This window comes from Lynx canadensis, chromosome D4, assembly GCF_007474595.2.
Source record: "Lynx canadensis isolate LIC74 chromosome D4, mLynCan4.pri.v2, whole genome shotgun sequence".
Classification (NCBI taxonomy): Eukaryota; Metazoa; Chordata; class Mammalia; order Carnivora; family Felidae; genus Lynx; species Lynx canadensis.
The window spans coordinates 57,754,741-57,779,950 of record NC_044315.2 but is presented as its reverse complement, the minus strand read 5'-3'; the positions used below and the strand labels follow the sequence as shown (position 1 = coordinate 57,779,950).

General features: G+C 41.9%; 1 protein-coding gene and 1 long non-coding RNA gene across 8 annotated transcripts in view; one reads left to right on the top strand and one right to left on the bottom strand.

The window, feature by feature from the left end:
- GNE (glucosamine (UDP-N-acetyl)-2-epimerase/N-acetylmannosamine kinase) overlaps positions 1-20,294 on the top strand; it is a 65,973-nt gene extending 45,679 nt beyond the window's left edge. For 6 of the 7 annotated variants that reach the window (XM_030292793.1, XM_030292794.2, XM_030292799.1 and 3 more), the window contains exons 7-12: positions 556-766; positions 3,877-4,006; positions 5,056-5,277; positions 7,400-7,582; positions 16,622-16,738; positions 17,936-20,294. In XM_030292793.1, the coding sequence (XP_030148653.1) occupies positions 556-766; positions 3,877-4,006; positions 5,056-5,277; positions 7,400-7,582; positions 16,622-16,738; positions 17,936-18,171 (1,099 nt within the window). In that variant the 3' untranslated portion in view covers positions 18,172-20,294. The remainder of the gene's footprint in view (positions 1-555; positions 767-3,876; positions 4,007-5,055; positions 5,278-7,399; positions 7,583-16,621; positions 16,739-17,935) is intronic. The other variant, XM_030292795.1, reaches the window with a different exon arrangement.
- LOC115499061 lies at positions 10,358-24,893 on the bottom strand. The gene is made up of 3 exons (XR_003964062.1): positions 24,565-24,893; positions 20,162-20,164; positions 10,358-10,368 (listed from the first exon to the last, which is right to left on the bottom strand). It is a non-coding gene; the product is annotated as an uncharacterized LOC115499061 (long non-coding RNA).
- Between the last annotated feature and the right edge of the window lie 317 nt (positions 24,894-25,210).

Genomic DNA, 25,210 nt, shown 5'->3' with positions numbered 1-25,210 from the left:
GATAGCTGTTTTTTATTTGTCTCAGTTAATTAATATAGCACTTCTGCCAGGAAATACTTCCTTAACCTACTTTGACGTTTTATAAATATTAGAAAATAACTGATTTTCTTTAAAAATAGTCTAGTTCAGTATTTTAATTTAGACTGCTCACCTTTCTGTTTCAAATTAATGAGATTTTCCTTTATTTGGATGTTTGAAATGTTTGAATTCTGAAAATAACTTTTTTTTCCTCACGAATGTAAAGGTTTAAAAAGCAATAAATAAATAGATTCATTGTCCCAAATTATGTTATATTCTGAAATTGGCTTAACAAAGGTAATTTGTCTTTGATGATAGAGACATTTGTTAATGGTATCCCAGTCTGGAATAGTTGTATTTCAACCAACAGTGGAGTTAGACATTCCGTTGATAATACGCTGAAGATATCAGATGTTATTTTAAAATGAAAAAGCACAACTTTATTACCTGAAGTCTTGGTTTCTATTAGTACCGTGTCCTCCATACCATTTCACATGTATGAGAGAAGCATTTAATTTGACTTTTTTGATACTGCAGTTCAAAGATATATGGGGATGGAAATGCTGTTCCAAGGATTTTGAAGTTTCTCAAATCTATTGATCTTCAAGAGCCACTGCAAAAGAAATTCTGCTTTCCTCCTGTGAAGGAGAATATCTCTCAAGATATTGACCATATTCTTGAAACTCTAAGTGCCTTGGCTGTTGATCTCGGTGGGACAAACCTCCGAGTTGCAATAGTCAGCATGAAGGTAAAATAATTCCTAAGTCTTAACTTCATACCTCATATAAATAATTGATCTTTTCTTTAAAGTATGGTTGGAAGGTAGGACTAGAAACATACATTAGAGTTTATAATCATTTGCCCACAGGATTGACTTTTAGATCCATTACAATGTTTGTCTCGCAATATTTTACAAATTATTGACATTTCAGAGAAATAAAATTCTCCGGGAATCCAAGTTAGTGAGACTTGAATTAACCATGGGAGACCCCTTAGGCACCAGAGAGGGCTCTTGCCACCCAGGAGACCTGGAATTCTGTATTTGGTAACAGCATGTAGCATGTTGATTACGGTCATTATCCAGAGGAAGACATCGGCAAATGGGGAAGGGAATTGCATCTCCTCTAGAACATGATTTTTAGTTGAGTACAGCATACTTCAGTCCCTTAACCAAAAAATCAGCAGTGTTGACAGAGACTGAGAGAGCATCATAAAAACACTAAATTGTTCATGTTAAAAGATCTCTGATGACTTAAGAATAAACCTACCAGAGGGGCACCTGGGTGGCTCAGTTCGTTGAGCATCTGACTTTGCCTCAGGTCGTGATCTGAAGGCTGGTGAATTCTAGCTCTGCGTTGGGTTCTGTGCTGACAACTCAGAGCCTGGAGCCTGCTTCAGATTCTGTGTCTCCCTCTCTATCTGTCCCTCCCCTGCTTGTGCTCTGTCTCTCAAAAATGAGTAAAGATTGGGGCGCCTGGGTGGCGCAGTCGGTTAAGCGTCCGACTTCAGCCAGGTCACGATCTCGCGGTCCGTGAGTTCGAGCCCCGCGTCAGGCTCTGGGCTGATGGCTCAGAGCCTGGAGCCTGTTTCCGATTCTGTGTCTCCCTCTCTCTCTGCCCCTCCCCCGTTCATGCTCTGTCTCTCTCTGTCCCAAAAATAAATAAACGTTGAAAAAAAAATTTTTTTTAAATAAAAAAAAATAAAATAAAAAAAAAATGAGTAAAGATTAAAAAAAAAAAAAAAAGCCTACCAGAGAAGGTTCTGAAATCTTGTGGATATACAAAGTTTTAGGAGTCCATGAAAAATAGTAAGGTCTTAAAAAATAAAGTTGTTTAGGGGCGCCTGGGTGGCTCAGTCAGTTGAGCGTCCGACTTCGACTCAGGTCATGATCTCGCGGTCCGTGAGTTCGAGCCCCGCGTCGGGCTCTGTGCTGACAGCTCAGAGCCTGGAGCCTGTTTCAGATTCTGTGTCTTCCTCTCTGACCCTCCCCCGTTCATGCTCTCTCTCTGTCTCAAAAACAAATAAACGTTAAAATAAATAAATAAATAAAAGTTGTTTAGATCAAATAGAGCAAAACAAAACCTAATTTTCTCAAAAGAAGTGGTGGTCTCCTTTGTAAATACTCTTTAAAAAGTATTAATAGAATGGGCACCTGGGTGGCTCAGTTGGATAAGTGTCCAACTTCGGCTCAGGTCATGATCTCACATTTGTGAGTTTGAGCCCCCCACTGGGCTGTCTGTTGTCAGTGTGGAGCCCACTTCAGATCCTCTGTCCCCCTCTCTCTCTGTCTCTCCCCCGCTTGCATTCACGCATTCTTTTCTCTCTGTCTCTCAAAAATAAACATTCAAAAAAATATATTAATGGAAGATTTTCTTAACCCGAAGATGATCTATTCTGTATCAGTGGTCAGTACCCTTTGTAGTGGTGAAATTCTAGAGAAAATCAAGAAGAAAAGAAATGTTTTCTGCAACATTATTTCACATAATTCTGGGGGAGTCACAAAGGGATAAAGCAAGGAACAAACAGCACAATCTCTCCTTCTCTGCCCCTCCCCTGCTTGTGCTGTCTCTCTCAAGATACATAAATAAAATTTAAAAAGATCAGTAACTTTCTACTTACATGAAATTTTAGGCAGATTTTTGAGTTTTCCTCTTGGTGAGTGAGTGTTAGCCTGACTGCTCATTAGCATTACCTGGAAGCTTTAAAAAAAACACAGATGCCCAGGCTATTTGAATCTCTGCAGGTGGGGTCCAGGGCATCACTATTTGTTCACTATTTGTTGAAGGTTGAGAAACACAACTTTAGGTTTACCTTTTAAAAAAATATTTATTTACTTTTGCACATGTGTGTGCACAAGTGGAGGAGGGGCAGAGTAAGAGGGAGACAGTGAATCCCAAGCAGGCTTCTCGCTGTCAGCGCAGAGTCTGACGGTGTGGATCTCAAATCAAGTCAGATGCTTAATCAACTGAGCCACTCAGGCGCCCCACTTTCGGTGTCTTTTTAATGACAATCATTAGTGATTGCTTTAACCCTTGTAAATGGATAAAATCCATTAATAACAAAAGATTGGGAAAGAGCCTATTCAGAACAACAACCAAAATTGTAAGAATCATCTAAACTAACAACTTACGCAATCTATCTATATGAAGAAAAGTATAAAACTTCAAGTAATGTAAAGGCTTGAAAAGTGTCCTAGATGGGAATGCTGAGTATTTTTAAAATGTCAGCACTTTTCCAAATTGAATTACAAGTTTAATACAATTCTAGTCAACATTTCAGTGAGATTTTTTTAAAGTTTGGCAACATTATTCTGAAATTTACTCAAAATGATGCACAAGTGAGAAGAGCAAAGAAAAAACTTAAAAACCATAATTGGGAGAGACTCTCCTTGACTGGCTTTAAAACAGATCACAAAGCACAGTAATTTAAACATTTTGGAACCATGCCATTATTGGCTTCACTTATGGGAGGTGATCAGCGCTTACCTCCCTAGGATATATATTTAGGTGCCTCAGTTTTTAAGCAAGGAAGTTTTTTAGCCTGAAAGAGTAAACTACGACCTTTTCGTGAAGATTGTGATTAGCCAGCACTGACTTTATGCGTAAGAGGGGCGCCGTGATTTGCTGTGAGCTGTTGTTGCTTCAGTAGCCATGTGCCAGGATGGTTTCTCAGGAAACTACTTGGACATACCCCACAGCCGGCCCACATCAGAGCAGCTCCCTTCCTGAGCTGTCCTCTAAATCTACAGTACTCTCTATCCTATAGTGAAGTCTGATGTATCGTGAAAAAGGTCAGAAGATTCACAGGCTGCTTCTTAGCTTAGATCAATGAGACAGGGCTTGTTTTTTTCTCTTTTAGGGTGAAATTGTCAAGAAGTATACTCAGTTCAATCCTAAAACCTATGAAGAGAGGATTAATTTAATCCTACAGATGTGTGTTGAAGCTGCAGCAGAAGCTGTAAAACTGAACTGCAGAATTTTGGGAGTAGGTGAGATTGTGAATTGCATATTCAAGAAATGTTCGTTTTTTTTTAAATATGAAATTTATTGGCAAACTGATTTCCATACAACACCCAGTGCTTATCCCCACAGGTGCCCTCCTCAATGCCCATCGCCCACTCTCCCCTCCCTCCTACCCTCCATCAACCCTGTTCATTCTCAGTTTTTAAGAGTCTCTTATGGTTTGCCTCCTTCCCTCTCTGCAGCTTTTTCCCCCCTTCCCCTCCCCCATGGTCTTCTGTTAAGTTTCTCAGGATCCACATAAGAGTGAAAACGTATGGTATCTGTCTTTCTCTGTATGACTTATTTCACTTAGGAGAACACTCTCCAGTTGCATCCACGTTGCTACAAAAGGCCATATTTCATTCTTCCTCATTGCCAAGTAGTATTCCACTATGTATATAAACCACAATTTCTTTATCCATTCATCAGTTGATGGACATTTAGGCTCTTTCCATGATTTGGCTATTGTTGAAAGTGCTGCTATAAACATTGGGGTACACGTGCCCCTGTGCATCAGCACTCCTGTATCCCTTGGGTAAATTCCTAGCAGTGCTACTGCTGGGTCATAGGGTTGGTCTATTTTTAATTTTTTGAGGAACCTCCACACTGTTTTCCAGAGTGGCTGCACCAGTTTGCATTCCCACCAACAGTGCAAGAGGGTTCCCATTTCTCCACATCCTCTCCAGCGTCTATAGTCTCCTGATTTGTTAAGAAATGTTCATTTTGACATACAGAGTTTTCCAAGTTCTGATGCATGACTGACCATCATGTCACTGCTCTGTGTACAGATGGCTCCAGGTCCTATCTGTGGGCCCCAAGCGTGAGGACTTCCTAGAACCCCAGTAATTGTTATGGGTACATTGGTGGGGAGCTACAGATTTTGCTCAGAATTGCCTGACATTTCCCTGCAATCTTTGGTAATGCTTGTCTTAGGAGATCTTGGGTGAATTAATTTGTGTTTGAAACCCAGTAAGTTGGCATGCTTTCTAAGGTTGCTTATGAGAATTATTTTCCTTGTGTGTGTGGTGGAGCTCAGGTATTTCCACGGGTGGCCGGGTAAATCCTCGGGAAGGAATTGTGCTGCATTCAACTAAACTGATTCAAGAATGGAACTCTGTGGACCTCAGGACCCCCCTGTCTGACACCTTGCATCTCCCTGTGTGGGTGGACAATGATGGCAATTGTGCTGCCCTGGCGGAAAGGAAATTTGGCCAAGGAAAGGGCCTGGAAAACTTTGTGACACTTATCACAGGTACAGGTAAGAGGAGTAAGAGGTTGTTTGAGGAGCTAGAATGGGTGTTGGGGCATGCCTTCAGCACCAGCAGGCAGCTTGTGAGTCTGCTTTAGTGTTCACTTCCTGCCTGAGTAGAGCCAGGAGGTGAGCCCCACATGAGAGCTTAGGGCCTTCTCAGTCTTTCCTGGGCATATGCCCTGCCCTGGGCATGTGTGTGGACCTCAGATTGCTAGGAACTTGTCAGAGCTGTTCAAAGCTCTTACTCCCCAAAGCTTCTCGTTCTCAGCTTTGCCTCCCAGTCTTCTTGGTTAGTATATTATTTGCCTCATCTGTCAGCTGTCACCCTAGGCAGCAGAGACGAATAAATATATTTTGCCTTTAAATGTTTTTGACAAAGGCCACCTGAGTGCCTCCCCAGCTCTAGGGGAGTTCTGAGGTCAGTGACACAAAGGTGAGCTGAGCTGAGCTCTTCGAGTTGGTCCTCCACTAGCCACCAAGTAGGTCAGAACAAGCAACCACAGGTTTTCGAGAATGAAGTTGGTCCTGCTTCTTCCAGTACTGCCGTCTCTGTGCAGGATGTGGGCTGGTTCAAGGCCACCAAACTGGGGAGTGGGTGGTTGGACCAGAAAATGCCAGAAGGAGCTCTTAAGACTCAGTTGTTTTTTTTTTTCTTGAGTAAGCATTCCCTGGTTGTTACAAAACCTGTGATTAGTTTCCAGAGTTCCAAAAAAAATTGGTTCTGAGAGTTTTTGCCAGTTTATTCATTGCTTTAGTGGAGGGATGGACTTTTGGAGTCGCCTACGTTGCCATTTTTGCTGATGTCCTACTTTTGGAATGAAAAACAGACTGACCTAGTAAGTGGTTGAGCCACCATTTATCCCAAATATATGTAACTTCAAAACTTGTGTGCTCTTAAACTCTGAATTATGCTACCTCCTCTTGAAGCTCAGGCCCTTCTTCTCTTAGTTGCAGATACAGTTTTAGCAAGCTTGGATATCATTTCTTAGTTCAGAGCAGGTAATTTGCAAATTAGAAGGGTGGAGTTGAGTAGGTGCCACAGGAAGTAACTGATGGCAAGAGAGCTCTAAAAATAGTCTTCTCAGGCTTTCCTCCTTAATAACTCCTCCTAAACTTGGTAACAAGAGTCATTGATATTCATAATCATTGAATCATAGATTTTTGGACATGGTGGCATTAAGAGGCAAAATCTTTTTTTTTTTTTTTTCAACGTTTATTTTTTGGGGACACAGAGAGACAGGGCATGAACGGGGGAGGGGCAGAGAGAGAGGGAGACACAGAATCGGAAACAGGCTCCAGACTCTGAGCCATCAGCCCAGAGCCTGACGCGGGGCTCGAACTCACGGACCACGAGATCGTGACCTGGCTGAAGTCGGACGCCCAACCGACTGCGCCACCCAGGCGCCCCATGAGGCAAAATCTTAATATTCTCTGTTTAAGGAAGAAAGTGGTGTGTGAAAGGTGGTGTGCGATACATTTGGGAAAGATGGTCTTATCTTGGGTTTCTCCCACAGCAGAGCCCAAGACGAGGACTTAGGTGTGAGAATTTTATGTTGGAGGTGATCCTGAGAAGCAGGAGTAAAGGAGTGAGAAGAGTAGAACAGAGTAGATGGAAAACCGTTATCCAAGTTGCCTTGAGGGCAGTGGGGGCTGAAATCAACCAGAGCCTCCCAAGAAGCCTGTGGAATATCATCCAGAATTGTCCACTGGAATCTGTTGGCTCTTACCTTGCTTGGTTGAGGATGCCCTGTGCTCACGTGGACAGTTAGGCTCTAACGTTAGTGTTGGAGATGGCCTTGGTGAGAACAGGCATTGTGAGCTTGAGGTGGTACACTGGCATCACACGGTGAGTCTGAGCCTGCATGGATCTGTTCCCCACAGCTGTGCTTGAAATCACAGTGAGCCACGTAGGTGCGACACAGGGCATCAGGGGATCTGCTAGATAGATTTTCCTCCAAAATGCTTCCAGGTGAAGTGTTAATACTTAGTAAGTTTCCGCTTTTAGGAAAAGGGGCGTCATAAAGAATCTCACATTCCAAAGCTTTGCTAAACACATGAGGCATTGCCATATTTCAGCTTTCTGTTTCAGGGGAAGAGCCACCTCAGTGATTATTGTCTCTCGCTGTAGGAATTGGCGGGGGTATCATCCATCAGCACGAATTGATCCATGGAAGCTCCTTCTGTGCTGCAGAACTTGGCCACCTTGTTGTGTCTCTGGATGGGCCTGATTGTTCCTGTGGAAGTCATGGGTGTATTGAAGCATATGCCTCTGGAATGGCCTTGCAGAGGGAAGCAAAAAAGCTACATGATGGTTGGTTTCTTTCTCCTGAGGGGTTAAATAGCTAAATTGTAGACAAGTATTTCAAAGTACATATTCCAAAAAGAGCTGCACACTGAAGCCAGAACTTCTACCCTTCTCACTTCCTGGAGGAAAGATGGGGTTCCTCATACTAAAACTCCCAGGTACCCTTAGTCTTGATCCATATTAACACTTCCCTCTCCAATGCTGGGGGTGGACAAGGGTCTTGAGCTCCAGGAGAGCAGGGAGGATTTTTTAAATTTTTGTTTCCTCGGCCTCTAGCACAGGGTGGGTGCTTAATACACATTTTTAAAACTTTCTTTTTTTAATGTTTGTTTATTTTTGAGACAGAAACAGAGTGTGAGCAGGGAAGGGGCAAAGAGAGAGACACAGGATCTGAAGCAGGCTCCAGGGTCTGAGCTTTCAGCACAGAGCCTGATGTGGGGCTCGAACTTGTGAACCATGAGATCGTGACCTGAGCCAAAGTTGGACGTTTAACCGACTGAGCCACCCAGGTGCCCCCCTTAATACACATTTAAAAAAATTTTTTTTAACATGTATTTACTTTTGAGAGACAGAGGCAGAGAGCATGAGCTGGGGAGTGGGGGGAAAGAGAGAGGGAGAGAGAGAGGGAGAGATACAGAATCTGAAGAAGGCTCCAGGCTCTGAGCTGTTTGTTAGCACAGAGCCTGGCACGGGGGTCAAACCCACAAACTCCCAAGACCATGACCTGAGCCGAAGTCAGGTGCTCAACCAACTGAGCCACCCAGGCACCCCCCCGTCCCCCCACTTAATACACATTTTAATGAAGAAGTGAATGGATTAACATACTACAGTTGTGAAGTCTGAGAAGTCTATTTGAGTTAAAGCTATTTCTGGACATGTTAATAAAAGGATGGTTTCTAGCCTAAGAAAAAGGAGTCATTTAATATCATTATTAATATAGTGTCAAGTGCACTGAGAATGATGGCCAAGGAATGTAGACGTATAAGAAGGACACCAGCGTTCTCTCCCTGCCCTCTTCATATGGGGAAGGGAGTGTTAGGATGCTGTCTGGAGGTTGAGAGAGGGTAAGTAGAATTAGCAGGGCAAGTTGGGATGAGCCAGGGATGCTTCCAAGCCTGGGAAACAGTGGTGTGGGTACATAAAGGGCAAGGTGGGGTAGAGCGTAGCAAGAGGGAGGCCAGGACCAGCAGCTAATGAAGCCATTGAGAACTTTTAGGGGAAAAGCATGGTCACATCTGAATTTTAGACTCTTCGCTACACTGTAACTTTCTGTTTTCTGGGAGAAAAATAGTAGTTGAATGGAGTGGCTTTATTTTTCAAAATTTTATTTAAATTCTAGTTAACATACAGTACAATATTGGTTTTAGGAGTAGAATTTAGTGTCTTTTTTCCATTGGATATTCTTTTCTGCTTTGTTGACGATTAGTTGACTCTATAGTTGTGGGTCCATTTCTGGGGTTTTTATTCTGTTCCATCGATCTATGTGTCTGTTTTCATGCCAGTACCATACTGTCTGGATGACTACAGCTTTGTAATATAGCTTGAAATCCAGAATCATGATGCCTCCAGTTTTGTTTTTTTCAGGATTGATTTGGCTATTAGGGATGATTCCATAGAAATTTTAGGATAATTTGTTCTAGCTCTGTGAAAAAATGCTGGTGGTATTTTGATGGAGATTGTGTTAAATGTGTAGATTGCTTTGGGTAATATAGACATTTTAACAATGTTTGTTCTTCCAATCCATGAGCAAGGAATGCTTTTCCATTTCTTTGTGTCTTCTTCAATTTCTTTCATAAGTGTTCTGTAGTTTTCAAGAGTACAGATCTTTTACCTCTTTGGTTAGGTTTATTCCTAGGTATCTTACAGGTTTTGGTGCAATTGCAAATGGGATCGATTCTTTGATTTCTTTTTCTGCTGCTTTGTTTTTGGTGTATAGAAATACAACCAATTTCTGTATGTTGATTTTATATCCTGCAACTTTGCTCAGTTCATGTATTCTAGCAATTTTTTGCTGGAGTCTTTTGGTTTTTCTACATAGAGTATCATGTCATCTGCAGATAGTGAAAGGTGGACTTCTTCCTTGCTGATTTTGATGCGTTTTATTTCTTTTTGTTGTCTGATTGCTGAGGTTAAGACTTCCAGTACTATGTTAAATAGTAATGGTGAGAGTGGACATCCTTGTCTTGTTCCTCAAGGAGAAAGGCTCTCAGTTTTTCCCCATTGAGAATGGTTAATTAGCTGTGGGTCTTTCATATGTAGCTTTTATGATGTTGAGGTATGTTCCATCAATGCCTACTTTGTTGAGGGTTTTTATCAAGAATGAATGCTGTATTTTGTCATCTATTGAGAGGATCATATGGTTCTTATCCTTTCTTTTATCAATGTGGTGTATCACATTGATTGATTTGCACATATTGAACCAGCTCTGCAGCCCAGGAATAAAAAATCCCATTTGATTGTGGTAAATTATTCTTTTAATGTAGTGTTGGATTCAATTTGCTAGTATCTTGTTGAGAATTTTTGCATCCATGTTCATTAGTGATATTGGCCTGTAATTCTCCTTTTTATTGGGGTCATTGTCTGGTTTTGGAATCAAGGTAATGCTGACCTTGTAGAATTAGTGTGGAAGTTTTCCTTCCATTTCTGATTTTTGGAATAGTTTGAGAAGAATAGGTATTACTACTACTTTTTTTTTTTTTTAAGTTTGTTTCTGAGACAATGTGCATGCGCAAGCTGGGGAAGAGCAGAGAGAGGGGAAGAGAGAATCCCAATCCACGCTGATAGCATGGAGCCTGAGAGAGGGCTCAATCCCACAAACCGTGAGATCATGACCTGAGCCAAAATCAAGAGTCGGATGCTTAACCTACTGAGCCACCCAGGCACCCTAGTATTAACTCTTCTTTCAAGGTACGGTAGAATTCCCCTGGGAAGCCATCTGGCCCTGGACTTTTGTTTGTTGGGAGTTTTTTGATTACAGTTTCAATTTCTTTGCTAACTATGAGTCTTTAAATTTTCTATTTCTTCCTGTTTCAGTTTTGGTAGTTTGCATGTTTCTAGGAATTTGTCCATCTTTATGATGGCCCAGTTTGTTGGCATGTAATTTTTCATAATCTCTTATAATTGTATTTCTGAGGTGTTGGTAGTGATCTCTCCCCTTTCATTTGTGATTTTATTTATTTGGGTACTTTCTTTTTTCTTTTTGACAAGTCTGGTTAGGAGGTTATCAATTTTATCTTTCAAAGAACCAGCTCTTAGTTTTGTTGCTCTGTTATTTTTTGTTGTTGTTGTTTGTTTGTTTCTGTATCATTTATTTCTGCTCTGTCTTTATTATTTTTTTATTTTTATTTTTTCAACGTTTATTTATTTTTGGGACAGAGAGAGACAGAGCATGAACGGGGGAGGGGCAGAGAGAGAGGGAGACACAGAATCAGAAACAGTCTCCAGGCTCTGAGCCATCAGCCCAGAGCCTGACGCGGGGCTCGAACTCAGGGATCGCGAGATCGTGACCTGGCTGAAGTTGGACGCTTAACCGACTGCGCCACCCAGGCACCCCTGCTCTGTCTTTATTATTTACCTTGTTCTGCTGGCTTTAGGCTTTATTTTCCCTTTTCTAGCTCCCTTATGTGTAACGTTAGGTTGTGTATTTGAGACCTTTCTTAATTCTTGAGGTAGGCCTGTATTGCAAGATACTTCCCTCTTTAAGACTGCCTTTGCTGCATCTCAGAGGTTTTGGACTGTCGTGTATTCATTTTCATTTGCTTCCATGTACTTTTTTATTTCTTCTTTAATTTTTTCATTAACCCATTCATTCTTTAGTGTGATGTTATTTAACCTCCATGTATTTGTGGTCTTTTCAAATTTTTTCTTGTGGTTGACTTCAAGTTTCATAGCGTTGTGGTCTCAAAAAATGCATGGTTGATCTCAGTCTTTTAGGGGCTGATTTGTGACCCAATATATGCTCTGTTCTGGGGAATATTCCGTGTGTACTCTAAAAGAATGTGTATTCTGCTGCTTTAGGATCAAATGTTCTGACTATATGTGTTAAGTCCATCTGGTCCAGTGTGTCATTCAAAGCCATTGTTTCCTTGTTGATTTTCTGCTTAATCTGTAAATTGGTATAAGTGGGGTGTTAAAACTCCCTACTAGTATTGTATTTCATCAGTGAGTTTCTTTATGTCTGTTAGTAATTGATTTGGGTGTCCCAGGTTGGCATAAATATTTACAATTAGAACTTGATGGGTAGACTCCTAAATTATGATATAATGCCCTTCTTCATTTCTTTTTACGGTCTTTGGTTTAAAATCTAGTTTGTCTGATAGAAGTATGGCTATTCCAGCTTTCTGTTAGTATCCATTATCATGATAGATGGTTCTCCATCACCTCACTTTGAATCTGCTGATGTCTTTAGGTCTAAAATGAGTCTCCTATAGACAGGTTATAGATGGGTCTTGTTTCTGTTTTTTGTATCCATTCTGATACCCTGTATCTTTTGATTGGAGCATTTAGTCCATTTACAGTCAGGGTGATTATTGAAAGAAAGATAGGAGTTTACTGCCATTATGTTACCTGTAAAGTTGGTGTTTCTGATGATGTTCTCTGTTCCTTTCCAGTCTTCGTTGCTTTTGGTCTTTTTTTTTCCCCCCAGAGTCCCTCTTAATATTTCTTGAAGGAATGGCTTAGTGGTCACAAATTCATTCAGTTTTTGGGGAAACTCTTTATCTCTCCTTCTATTCTGAATGACAGCTTTGATGGATAAGGTATTCTTGGCTTCATATTTTTCCCATTCAGCATGTTGAATATATCCTGCTATTCCCTTCTGGCTTGGCAAGTTTCTCTGGGCAGATTTGCTGCAAACCTGATCTGTCTTCCCTTGTAGATTAAGGACTTTTTCCCCTTGCTGCTTTCAGGACTCTTTCCTTGTCTGTGTATTTGGTGAATTTGACTATGATATGCCTTGGTGATGACCAGCTTTTGTTGAATGTAATGAGAGTTCTCTATGCTTCTTGGATTTTGATGTCTGCATGCTTCCCCAGATTAGGGAAGTTTTCAGCTATAATTTGCTCACCGAAACATTCTGCTCCTTTGTCTCTCTATTTTCCGGGACTCCTATGATAAGAGTGTTACTCCTTAATAAGTTGCTGAGTTTCCTAAGTCTACCTTCGTGATCCATTATCTTTGTTTCCCTCTTCTTTTCAGCTTCATTATTTTCGATAATTTTAACTTCTGTATCACTGATTCGTTTCTCAGATTCACCCATTCTCACTGTTGTGACATCCATTCAGGTTTGCAGTTTGGTTATAGCATTTTTTTTTTTTTTTTTTAATTTTTTTTTTCAACGTTTTTTATTTATTTTTGGGACAGAGAGAGACAGAGCATGAACGGGGGAGGGGCAGAGAGAGAGGGAGATACAGAATCGGAAACAGGCTCCAGGCTCCAAGCCATCAGCCCAGAGCCTGACGCGGGGCTCGAACTCACGGACCGCGAGATCGTGACCTGGCTGAAGCCGGACGCTTAACCGACTGCGCCACCCAGGCGCCCCTGGTTATAGCATTTTTAATTTCAGCCCGACTAGGTTTTAGCTTTTATCTCTGCAGTAAGGGATTCTCTACAGTCTTCTAAGCATTTGTCAAGCCCAGCTAGAATCCTTATAATTGTTGTTTTAAATTCTAGTTCAGACATACTACTTATATCTGTATTGATTAATTCCCTGGCTGTCATTTCTTCCTGTTCTTTCTTTTGGGGTGAATTCATCCATCTTGTCATTTTGGAGGGGAAAAAATAATAATAAAATGGAATTTAAAAAATAATAAAGGAAGCTAGATCCTTGGTGTATAGCTTGAAGCTTGATAGAAGAAAAAAGATTAAGAAAAGGTAAAAAAAAATTTTTTTAATTAAAAAAAATAAAATACAATAAAAAATAAAAAATTTGCTTTCTGTATCCCAGGAAAAAAAACAAACACAAAAACAAATAATAGAAACAAAGCAAAGAAGCAAAGCCCAAGGGAAGCTAGATCCTGTTTCCCCTAGAGCTGAAGCTTTGCAGCATTCTATGATCTGTAGACGTAGTGCATGCAAGCAGTTTGTGTTGGTCTTCTGGTGGAGGGGCCTACTACTTTGATTCTTAGGCCAACTTGCTCTACCAGAGATATGCCTGGAGGGTGCAAGGGGGTGGGCTTGGTGTATTGGCTCTGTTCTCCACTTGGTGGCTCCATTCTCTACTTGGTGGCGCTGTTTAGCTCACTGATGTTGATCAGTGATGATGGGCTAGGGGTGAAAATGGCTTCACCCCACTCTGTAGTCTCCAGAGAGGCAAGTTTGTGCCCCCACAGATGTGCAATCAGTCATCCTCCTGTGTCCCCAGATTCTGTCAGCTCCCCATCTTCATTCACCCTGTGTCTGCGCTGTCCACCTGCCATATGGTGCCACCCTCCTGGTTTTATCTCAGACACAGCTGTGTTTCAAAACCCCACACTTCAGAGACCCCTGCGGCTTGGGACCTGCATTGAATCCTGTGGGACAGCATTTTGCTGCACTGTGGCTGGTGCTGGCTAGTCCTAAGCAACAGTTGCGCGACTGTGCAGCAGCAGTGGCTTAGAGTTTATGGTAAATTGCAACATGCAGCCAGCATCTTTGTTCCTGTACTGGTGAATGGGGCAGCTCAGTGGTACCCACCAGGGCTTTTGCCTGCTTGAGAGGCCATGTCGCCTCTACCAAATGCCCTCCAGGGGATCCTCAGACCACACTGCCCACTCCGGGGCTCTGCCCTGCTTCCTCGAGGGAACTGACCTCTAAAACTTCAGACTCTGCACTCCACCCTCTCCTTTTTCCCCATCATTGGTTTTGGGGAACAGTTTTTTTTGTGTAGTCCCCTGCATGTATTTTCACTCTTTTATTTTTTTTCTTCATTCTTATCTCCCCTCCCCCTGATCAGAGATCCCTCCCTTTCACAGTGTCAGCCATTCTTTTCTTACAACGACTCAACCTTCCACAGTTCCTACCTTGCATGGGTTGTTTTTTCTGCTCGTAGACATGCAGTTTTGTCTTCTAAGACTTCCGGTCAATTTCTTAGGTGTTCAGAATGATTTGATACTTATCTAGCAGTTTGGGGGAGGAGGCAAGCTTGGAGTCACCCTACTCTTCTGCCATCTTGCCTTAATCCCTCCAAATGGAGTGGCTTTAAATAGTACAATTCTAGAGTGACTTCCCGTTTTCTAGTCGGACAGCTGGGGGTTGAGAATATGAAAGGAGGAGCAAGTTGTGGCAGAAGATGATGGTTGGGTGCTTATGGGACATAGGGTGGAGATGTGTAGGCAGAGCCTGGCTACAGGAGTCCGGTGCTCAGGAGAGAGGACTAGAGGTGGGGATTTGGGAATCATCAGTGCTGAGGTGGCAGTTAAACCTTTGAATTGAATGAGATTGGAGTGAGGCAAGAGTTAGAGGTGGAACCTTGCAAAACAGTCTTTAATGGGCAGAAAGGAAAACCAGGAATGGGTAAAGTCACAGAAGCCAAAAGGGAGAGTGCTTCGGGGAGGGAATAGTTGGGAATGTCAGGTGCTGCTTTTGGGAGAGAAAATCCGAAAAAGGTATTGATTTTGGCCATGAGGACGCTATTTGAAACCCTGAAAACTATTTTTCAACCTCATTTTTTACATTCAGCCCCTCTTAGGAGCCTGTTCAGACTTTTCTTAGTCCTCCCCCCGCCCCATAATACTTTAATACCATATATCTGTTGATCTGTTTGTATTTATGTACTATTTGTATAAGAAGAATAAGCTTATAAACTCCCCCCCCCACCCCCCTCCAAGAACCAGTTTTGGTCCCCATCAGGGCAAATGCCTGTCTTAAGAGCACATTCAAATCACAGGAGCAGAAACTTGACTACGCTGAGAGGGAAGAAGTGCTTTGAGGACATGGAAATTGTGAGCACCTGCCAGTGGAAAGCAGACAGTAGGAATGGAAGCAAGGGTTGAGAATGCGGGAGGGAAAGGGCAGTTGAGTCCCTACTATAAAGCTCCTGGCGAGGGGGTAGGAGATGAGCTGCAAGGCCTCGACAGAGGGCCCAAGAGAGGGGAAGGATGAGTGAAGGTGTGCAAACAGACGTGTTTATAGGTGGGGGCAGAAAAGTGAGGGGACTGCTGCCTGTTGATGTCCTTTAGTAGAGAGGCCAGCAGGACAGAAATCCTGTGGTAGGAGGTGGGGTATAAGGTGTGAGGTGGTGGAAACTGAGAAGAGCCATGGGGGGGAACGGGAGAGTGCTGGCAGGGGCAGCTGTGAGAAGATCCTTGGATGGGGTCTAGGCGGCAGCCTGCATGGCTGGGATTTTCTCTCATCAGCACACAAGTATGACAGCAGACGAGGAGGCAGATTGACCTGGGTTGATGACGGGCAGGGTGAGGGGCAGAAAAGACCAGGACTATAGATAATAGACATGTTTAGTGAGCATTGACTCTGGCCAGCACTTAACTAAGTACTTGATATCTGTTACCTCATTCAGCTCCTCACATAATCCTGCCAGGGTACATGGTGTTACCCGTTTTATAGAGAAAAGAAGGGTCTGCAGGTGGCGTGACGTGGACAGGGTTGTGCAGCTGGTAGTGGCCGAGCGCCAGCAACTGAGAACCCCTGTCAGCGTCAGTTCTTCAGGCCCTGCCGTGGAATGTGACCTGCATCTGGGGTGGATAAAGGAAGGAGATAAATACAGAGGAGTCTGATAATTTGGGGGAAAAAAACACGTTAATGACTCAGTTTCACGTGGAGGTGAGAACTAAAGAAACTAGAGAGCCAGATAGGAGGCTGTGGTTGGAGTTGAGGATTTTCCAGGTGGGAAAGTTCTGGATGATAGGTAACCAAGACAGCAAGAGGACAGCGGCCTCTGGAAAATGTATGTGGACATTTGTGCGTGATAAAAAGCTTTGCAAATGTGAAAAGAAACCATGTCTTCCCACTTGGGGGCTTGCCGCCCGCAGGCAAACTTAAAAGGTTGGCCCTGCTGCAGGGCTGCCACAGCCCAGTGATGACTGCTGCCTCTTGCCTCTTCTCTAACAGAAGACCTGCTCTTGGTGGAAGGGATGTCAGTGCCAAAAGACGAAGCCGTGAGTGCAGTCCATCTCATCCAAGCCGCAAAACTTGGCAACGTGAAGGCCCAGAGCATCTTGAGAACAGGTGAGCATGTGGCTCTGGGCAGCTGTGCCCTAGAGGGCCCCTCAGACCGCCCAGGGCTCCGACACGTACCCAGCCCCCCTCGGGACCAATGCTCTGGAATGTGTGTTCAGGGCCGTTTTTTCCCAGCTTTCTGAGAGTGAAAAAAAGGAAATGGCATTCAAGGTATTTGGCAGCATTGCTTTATTAAACAAGTTTTTTGTCTTGTTTTAAAACCATGAATAAACTACTTGTTCATTTTATAGGAGATCTAGAGAAATACAGGAGAGTAGGAAAAAGTATCCCTTTGGGGAGCCTGGGTGGCTCAGTCGGTTGAGCGTCCGACTTCAGCTCAGGTCATGATCTCACTGTTTGTGAGTTCGAGCCCCACGTCCGGCTCTGTGCTGACAGCTCAGAGCCTGGAGCCTGTGTCAGATTCTGTGTCTCCTTCTCTCTCTGCCCCACCCCCACTCTCTGACATGTGCTCTTTCTCTCTCACTCAAAAATAAACATTAAAAAAAATTGAAAAAGTATCCCTTCAAGTTTTACTCTTCAGAGATAGTCAACTATTAGCATTCCCTTCCAGTCTTTTCCAGTTTTTTTTTTTTTTAAACATAGTTGAGAGCATATGGTGTAGTATTACCATATCTAGCTTTTTTTAAATTTCGAAGCATTTTCTCATATTAAGAATAAATCATGAGGGCGCCTGGGTGGCTCAGTTGGTTAAGCATCCGACTCTTGATTTGGCTCAGGTCATGATCTCACAGTTTGTGAGCTTGAGCCTGCATTGGCAGTGAGGAGTCTGCTTTGGATATATTCTCTCTCTCTCTCTCTCTCTCTCTCTCTCTCTCTCTCTCTGCGCCCCTCCTCCACTCAAGCATACGCTTTCCCTCTCAAAGTCAGTTAAATGGCCAACTTCACCTTAAGTCATGATCTCATGGTTCATGAGTTTGAGCCCCACATCAGGCTCTCTGCTGTCAGCACAAGCCTGCTTTGGATTCTTTGTACCCCTCTCTCTCTGCCTCCCATCTCAAAAATAAACATTAAAAAATAATAAACCTAAAAAAAAGAATAAGTCTCAAACAGCTTTAAAAGTACCACTTTCTCTTACGTAGTATGAATGTAGTGAGTATTCTGGGCTGCTGACTCTTTGCACTGTCCTCTGGTGTTTTTGATTTGGCTCTCTCCTTGAGACTTATTTTCATTTTTGTTTTCTTGTAGCTGGAACGGCTTTGGGTCTTGGGGTTGTGAACATCCTCCACACTATAAATCCTTCCCTTGTGATCCTCTCTGGAGTCCTAGCCAGTCACTACATCCACATCGTCAAAGATGTCATCCGCCAGCAAGCCTTGTCCTCGGTTCAGGATGTGGACGTGGTAGTTTCGGATTTGGTGGATCCCGCCCTGCTCGGTGCCGCCAGCATGGTTTTGGACTACACAACTCGCAGGATCTGCTAGGCCTCCCAGGAGGGGACATGGACCAAGACTCAGAACTTCTTCGTGGAATCAGGTTGTCTTTTAGATGAGCGTTTCTTACAAAGCAAATTTGGTATTTAGCAGGTGACTTCAGTTAAATTTTTGCTTTTAGTCTCCTCTTCCAAAGTCACTCTTCCCAACCCGTTTTGGTAGATGCTGCTCTTTCTGGGGTCATTTTAGCTCAAACCCTGTAAGTACCAGTCACAATTTTCTGTGCCAAAGGAGCTGTGATAGTAGACAAGGAAGCCTTAGGACTCTGCTCACCAGACGTACCACTTAGACCTGCAGGCCTTGCTTGAGATGGGACCTTGATACTGGAGTTTGGATTATTAATCCTTCCTACTCTGACCTTAAACTCAGATTGCAGAAAGGGATCCAGTCAGGAAACAGAAGGAAATCTCACCGTGAATGGCTAAAGTAAACTTTTTTAAAAACAGCTTTACTGAGATATTTTTAAAAGTGTACAATTTGGTAAGCTTTGACATATGTATATACCTGTGAAACCATCACCACAATCAAGACATTGGACATACCTGTCACCCCCAAATGTCATCTGCTTAAAGATGTTATTTGCTACTACTCTTGGAGAGTCTTGAGCAACTTTAGGGATCTGAATTACAGTGGCTTTAAGTGACCTTGTCCTTATCTTCTTAAGGACAGCTGAGAAGCCACTAGGACTTAACAGCCTCTGAAAGGAGATTAACCATCCCCAAAGGATCTTCGCTATGGACAAACACCTCTCCCTTCAGTAACTTTTCATGCTAATGTTGAGTATGACCCTGGAGTATCTCCTAAGGCAGCGTTTGTGGAGCCCGTATCTGTGAATCTGGATTCTGGCGAAATATGATTTTGTGCTTTCATTGGTGTCTAGATACAAAGGCTAGGGTTCTTGCTATCAATTTCAACCTGGAAGAAATACGAATACCCACCATTTATTAAGTGCCTACTGTGTGCCAGGTTCTGAACTAGGTGCTCCATATATGTTATTCTAAATTCCCACAACCTGGGAGGTAGGTGTTTTAATTTCCATTTTATACAACCACAAATTAAGTCTTGGCGCGTTTAAGTGATGGCTCCTAAAGCTGTGTGGCTAGTGACTCAGAAACAGGATTTGCTCCCAGGTCCATCTGGGCTTTTCTGCTAAGCCACACAACCCCTCAAATAAAAACCTTGCAGAAGGTAAATATATCCTAATTTAGTTCAGACTGACAACAGCTTTAATAAGACTGTCTCATTAGCAGATGACTCAATTTGTCTTTGATGCTGTCCCTCAGTGATAAATTTAATCAAATATTCTTCTCTGCTGTGGACATTTTGCCAATACAGTATTTTGTCTAGTGACAGGTTTTTATGGGTACTTTCAGATGATCTAAGAAAGCATATGCATGTTTTTCAGATTCTTATTTTAGGAAAACCAGAAAGTTTCTATTGTTTCAGTGTTAGCATACAAAATAAAGTGTGAAAGAATCACTATTGCATTTGAACTACTTCCTTCCTGGTGGGTTAATGTGAATAGATAGGTTGGCTGATTCCAAGAACTCCACCGGCCCTGAAATAATCTCCAGGTCCTGGTTATTGTTGAAAAATTCCACCGTGATTCCTAGGAAGGAAGCTAGTTCTGCTTGGCGTCAGCGTCTGGGGTGAGGTGGTGTCCTGGGAAGGGACACCAGTTGTTCCTGGGCGACATCTGTAACTGCTCTGGACACCAGACGGTTGCATTGCTACCAGGCTTCATACCAAATATTTGGAAGGATGGTTCTAAATCTAAAACCAAATCTTAGTTTTTATTGAATTCACAGAAAGGATAATTAATATATTCCAACATAATTATTACTGACAGTTAAATCACATATTAATTTATTTTAGTGTAAATATTTGTATGTTACTGTTCTGAGCCAAATTCTAAAGAAAAAAATAAATATATTTCTTTGTGGAAATCCTAACATTTTTGCATTTTGTTTTCTTAATTAACTGTCTAGCTAAAATCCCTTCCCAGAAGAAATTTATGTTGTTGCACTGCTTACTTTTTGAAGGTCATGTAACTTCTTAAGGCATCTAGTACAGATTTCTTAACCAAACAAATAATAAATCTTTGATAATACGGAGTACTGCTATGTAATATTTTTATATATTGCAGATGATCACCACAGTAAGTCTAGTTAACAGCCATCACCATACCTACAGAACTTTTTTTTTCTTGTAATGAGAACTTTTAAGATCGACTCTTGTAGCAACTTTCAAATATATGGTATTTGAGGTACAGGCGTACCTCATTTTTTAAAAAAAATTTTTTTTTTTTAACGTTTATTTGAGACAGAGAGAGACAGAGCATGAACGGGGGAGGGGCAGAGAGAGAGGGAGACACAGAATCGGAAACAGGCTCCAGGCTCTGAGCCATCAGCCCAGAGCCCGACGCGGGGCTCGAACTCACGGACCGCGAGATCGTGACCTGGCTGAAGTCGGACGCTTTAACCGACTGCACCACCCAGGCGCCCCCAGGCGTACCTCATTTTACTGCGCTTCACAGATAATGTGGTTTTTCTTTTTTGTTTTTTTTGTTTTTTTTTTACACAAATTGAAGGTTTGTGGCAACCCTGTGTCACACAAATCTATTGGCACCATTTTCCCAACAGCATCTGCTCACTTTGTGTCTCTGTCACTAGTTGGTAATGACCGCAGTATTTCAAACTTTTTCATTATTATATTTGTTCTGGTGATCTGTGATGTTACTGTTGTGTTTGGGGGCACCATAAGCTGCACCCATATGAGATGGTGAACTTAAACCAAGAAATATGTGTGTTCTGACTGCTCCACTGACTCGCCGTTCCTCCATCTGTCTCCCTCCTCACACCTCCCTATTCCCTGAGACACAATATTGAAATTAGGCCAGTTAATAACCCTACAACGCCTTCTGTGTATTCAAACAAAAGGAAATGTTACACATCTCTCACTTTAACTCAAAGGCTATAAATGAGTGAGAAGGGCAGGCCAAAAGCCGAGACAGGCCAAAGCTATGCTTCTCACGCCAGATAGCCAAGTTGTAAATGCAAAGGAAAAGTTCCTGAAGGAAATGAAAAGTTCATTTGCTACTCCAATGAGCACACATATGATAACAAGGTGAAACAGCCTTATCATTGGTATGGAGAAAGCTTCAGTGGTCTGGATAGAAGATCAAGCCAGCCACATTTCCTTAAGCCAAAGCCTAATCCACAGCAAGGTCCTAACTCTCTTTAATACTGTGAAGGCTGAGAGAGGTGAGGAAACTACAGTAGAAAAGTTGGAAGCTAGCAGAGGTTGCTTCATGAGGTTCAAGGAAAGAGGCCATCTCCGTGACGTAAAGTTGCAAGGTGAAGCAGCAAGTGCTGATGTAGAAGCTGCAGCAAGTTATCCAGAAGAGCCAGCTAAGATCATTAACGGAGGCAGCTACATGAGACAACAGATTTTCAATGTAGACAAAACAGCCATATATTGGAAGAAGATGTCTTCTAGGACTTTCATAGCTAGAGAGGAGAAGTCAGTTCCTGGCTTCAAACTTCAAACGATAGGTTGACTCTCGTTAGGGGCTAAGGCAGCTGGTGACTTTAAGTTGGAACCAGTCAGTGTTCATTCATATACCATTCCAAATATCCTAGGGCATTTAAGAATTATGCTAAATCTACTCTGTCTGTGCTCTGTAAATGGAACAAAGCCTGGATGACAGCACATCTGTTTACAACATAGTTTGCTGAGTATTTTAAGCCCACTGTTGAGGCCTGCTCAGAAAAAAAAAAGATTCCTTTCAAAATACCACTGCTCGTTGACAAGGCACCTGGTCACCAAAGAGTTCTGATAGAGAGGTACAATGACATTAATGTTATTTTCAAGCCTGCTAACAAAACATCCACTCTGCAGCCCATGGGTCAAGAAGTCATTTCAACTTTCAAGTCTTATTGTTTAAGAAATACCTTTCATCAGGCTCTAGTGCCATATATAGTGATTCCTTTGATGGATCTGGGCAAAGGTAATTGAAAATCTTCTGGAAAGTATTCACCAAGTCCGGTGCCATTAAGAACACTCATGATTTATGGGAAGAGTCAAAATATCAACATTAACAGGAGTTTGGAAGAAGCTGATTTCAACCCTAATGGATGACTTTGAGGGGTTCAAGACTACAGTGGAGGAAGTGAGTGCAGATGTGGTGGAAATAGCAAGGGAACTAGAATTAGAAATGGAGCCTGAAGATGTGACTGAATTGCTATTACTGTCATGATAAGATTTTAATGGATGAGGAGTTGCTCCTTATGGATGAGCAAAGAAAGTGGTTTCTTGAGATGGAATCTACTCCTGGTGGAGATGCTGTGAAGACTGTTGAAATGACAGCAAAGGATTTAGAAATTACATAAACTTAGTTGATAAAGCAGTGTGGGGTTTGAGAGAATTGACTCCAATTTCAAAAGAAGTTCTGTGGGCGAATATCAAATGGCATTTAAATGCTACAGAGAAATTGTGAAAAGAAGAGTCAATCAATGTGGCAAATTCATCGTCTTATTTTAAGAACTTGCCACAGCCACATCAACCTTCAGCACCCACCACCCTGATCAGTCAGGAGCCACCAACATTGAGGCAGGACCCTCCACCAGGAAAAAGATTACAACTCACTGAAAGCTAAGATGATGGTTAGCATTTTTTAGCAATAAAGCATTTTTTAATTAAGATATGTATGTTTTTAGACATAATGCTGCTGCACACTTAACAGACTACAGTATTATAATGTAAACATTTATTTGCACTGGGGAACCAGAAGATTCACTTGACTCACTTTATTGCAGTATTCCCTTTATTGCAGTGGTGTGGAATTGAACCTACAATATCTACAAGGTAGGCCTGTATTATTTATTTTATTTATTTTTTGTTTATTTTTGAGAGAGAGGAGACAGAGCATTAGTAGGGGAGGGACCGAGAGACAGGGAAACACAGAATCTGAAGTAGGCTCCAGGCTCTGAGATGTCAGCACGGAGCCCAACACAGAGCTCAAACTCACCGCGACATTATGACCTGAGCCGAAGTCAGACACCCAATCGACTGAGCTACCCAGGAGTCCCGGTAGGCCTGTATTATTAACTATAGTTGCCACACTGCATTACTTCCCCATGACTCAATAAATGGAAATTTGTACCTTTTGACTCCCTTCAGCCATTTCACCAACCCCTTCCCCATCCTGCACCTCTGACAACCACCAGTGTGTTACCTGTTCTCTATGAGCATGGTTTTTGGAGTTTTTTGTTTTTTTTTTTTAAGATTCTACTTGGATATTTCATATGGTATTTGTCTTTCTGACTTTGCCCTCAAGGCCTATCCATGTCACAAATGGCAGTATTTCATTTTTTATGGTTGAATAATGTGTGTGTGTATGTGTGTGTGTGTGTACGTGTATGTGTACACAGATACCACATTTTCTTTATCCATTTATCCACTGATGTACACTCAGGTTGTTTCCAGATCTTGGCTATTGTAAATAATGCTCTAGTGAAGACAGGGGTGCATTTATCTTTTCAAGTTAGTCTTTTCATTTTCTTTGTTAAAATACCCAGAAGTGCAATTGAACTATACATTGGTTCTATTTTTAAATCTTTGAGGAAACTTCATACCATTTTCCACTGTGGCTGCACCAATTTGCTTCCTACCAACATAGTACAAGGAGTCCCTTTTTTCCACATTCTCCCCAACCGTTCTTTGTTGTTTTTTTTTTAATGTTTTTATTTTTAAGACAGAGACAGCATGAGCAGGGGAGGGGCAGAGAGAGAGGGAGACACAGAATCCAAAGTAGGCTCCAGGCTCTGAGCTGTCAGCACAGAGCCTGACATGGGGCTTGAACTCACGGATTGTGATATCATGACCTGAGCTGAAGTCAGATGCTTAACCGACTGAGCCACCCCGGTGCCCCCTTTTTGATAATAGCCATTCTCACTGTGGTTTTGATTTGCATTTCCCTGATGATCAGGGATATTGAGCATCGATGCATCTAGCTAGCTGTTGGCTATCTGTATGTCTTTGGAAAAATGTCTGTTCAAATCCTTTGCCCATTTTTCAATCGGGTTTGATTTTTTGTTCTGCTGGTATAGGAATTTTTACATATTTTGGACTGACCCCTTATCAGATATGATTTGCAAATACTTTCTTCCACTCATTAGGTTGCCTTTTCATTTTGTTGGTTTCCTTTGTGCACAAGCTTTTTATTTTAATGTAGTCCCACTTTTCATTTTTGCGTTTGGTGTCAGATTCGGAAAATCACCAAGACTGATGTCAAGGAGTTTATTGCCTACTGGTTTCATGTCTTATATTCAACTCTTTAATCCATTTTGAGCTAACTTTTGTGTATGGTGTAAGATAAGTGACCTAATTTTCCCAACAGCAATTATTGAATACACTGTCTTTTCTTGATTATATATTCTTGTCTCCTTTGTCGTAAATTAACTGACCATACATTCATTGGTTTATTTCTAGGCTATTCTGTGCCATTAATCTAGGTCTGTATTTATGCCAATACTCGATTACTATAGCTTTGTAATAATATAGTTTGAAATTAAGGAGCATGAGGCCTCCAGCTTTGTTCTTTCTCAAGATTGTGTTGGCTGTTTGGAGCCTTTCGGGGTCCCATACAAATTTTAGGGTTGTTTTTTAAAAATGCCATTGGAATTTTGAGAGATTGCATTGAATCTGTAGGTTGCTTTGGGTAGTGTGAACATTTTAACAATATTCGCCCAATCCCTAAGCATGGAGTATCTTTCCACTTATTTGCAGTTTCATTTATGTCAGTTTTCAGTGTACAGGTCTTTCATGTTTTTGTTTAAAAATCCCTGGGTATTTTGTTTTTGATGCCGTTTTATAAATGGGATTATTTTTATTTCTCTTTCTGGTAGTTTGTTATTAGTGTACAGAAATGCAAGATTCCTGTGTATTGATTTTGTGTTCTGCAACTTTACTGAATTTATTAGTTCCAACAGTTTTTTGGTCTTTGGGGTTTTCTATATGTCATTTTATC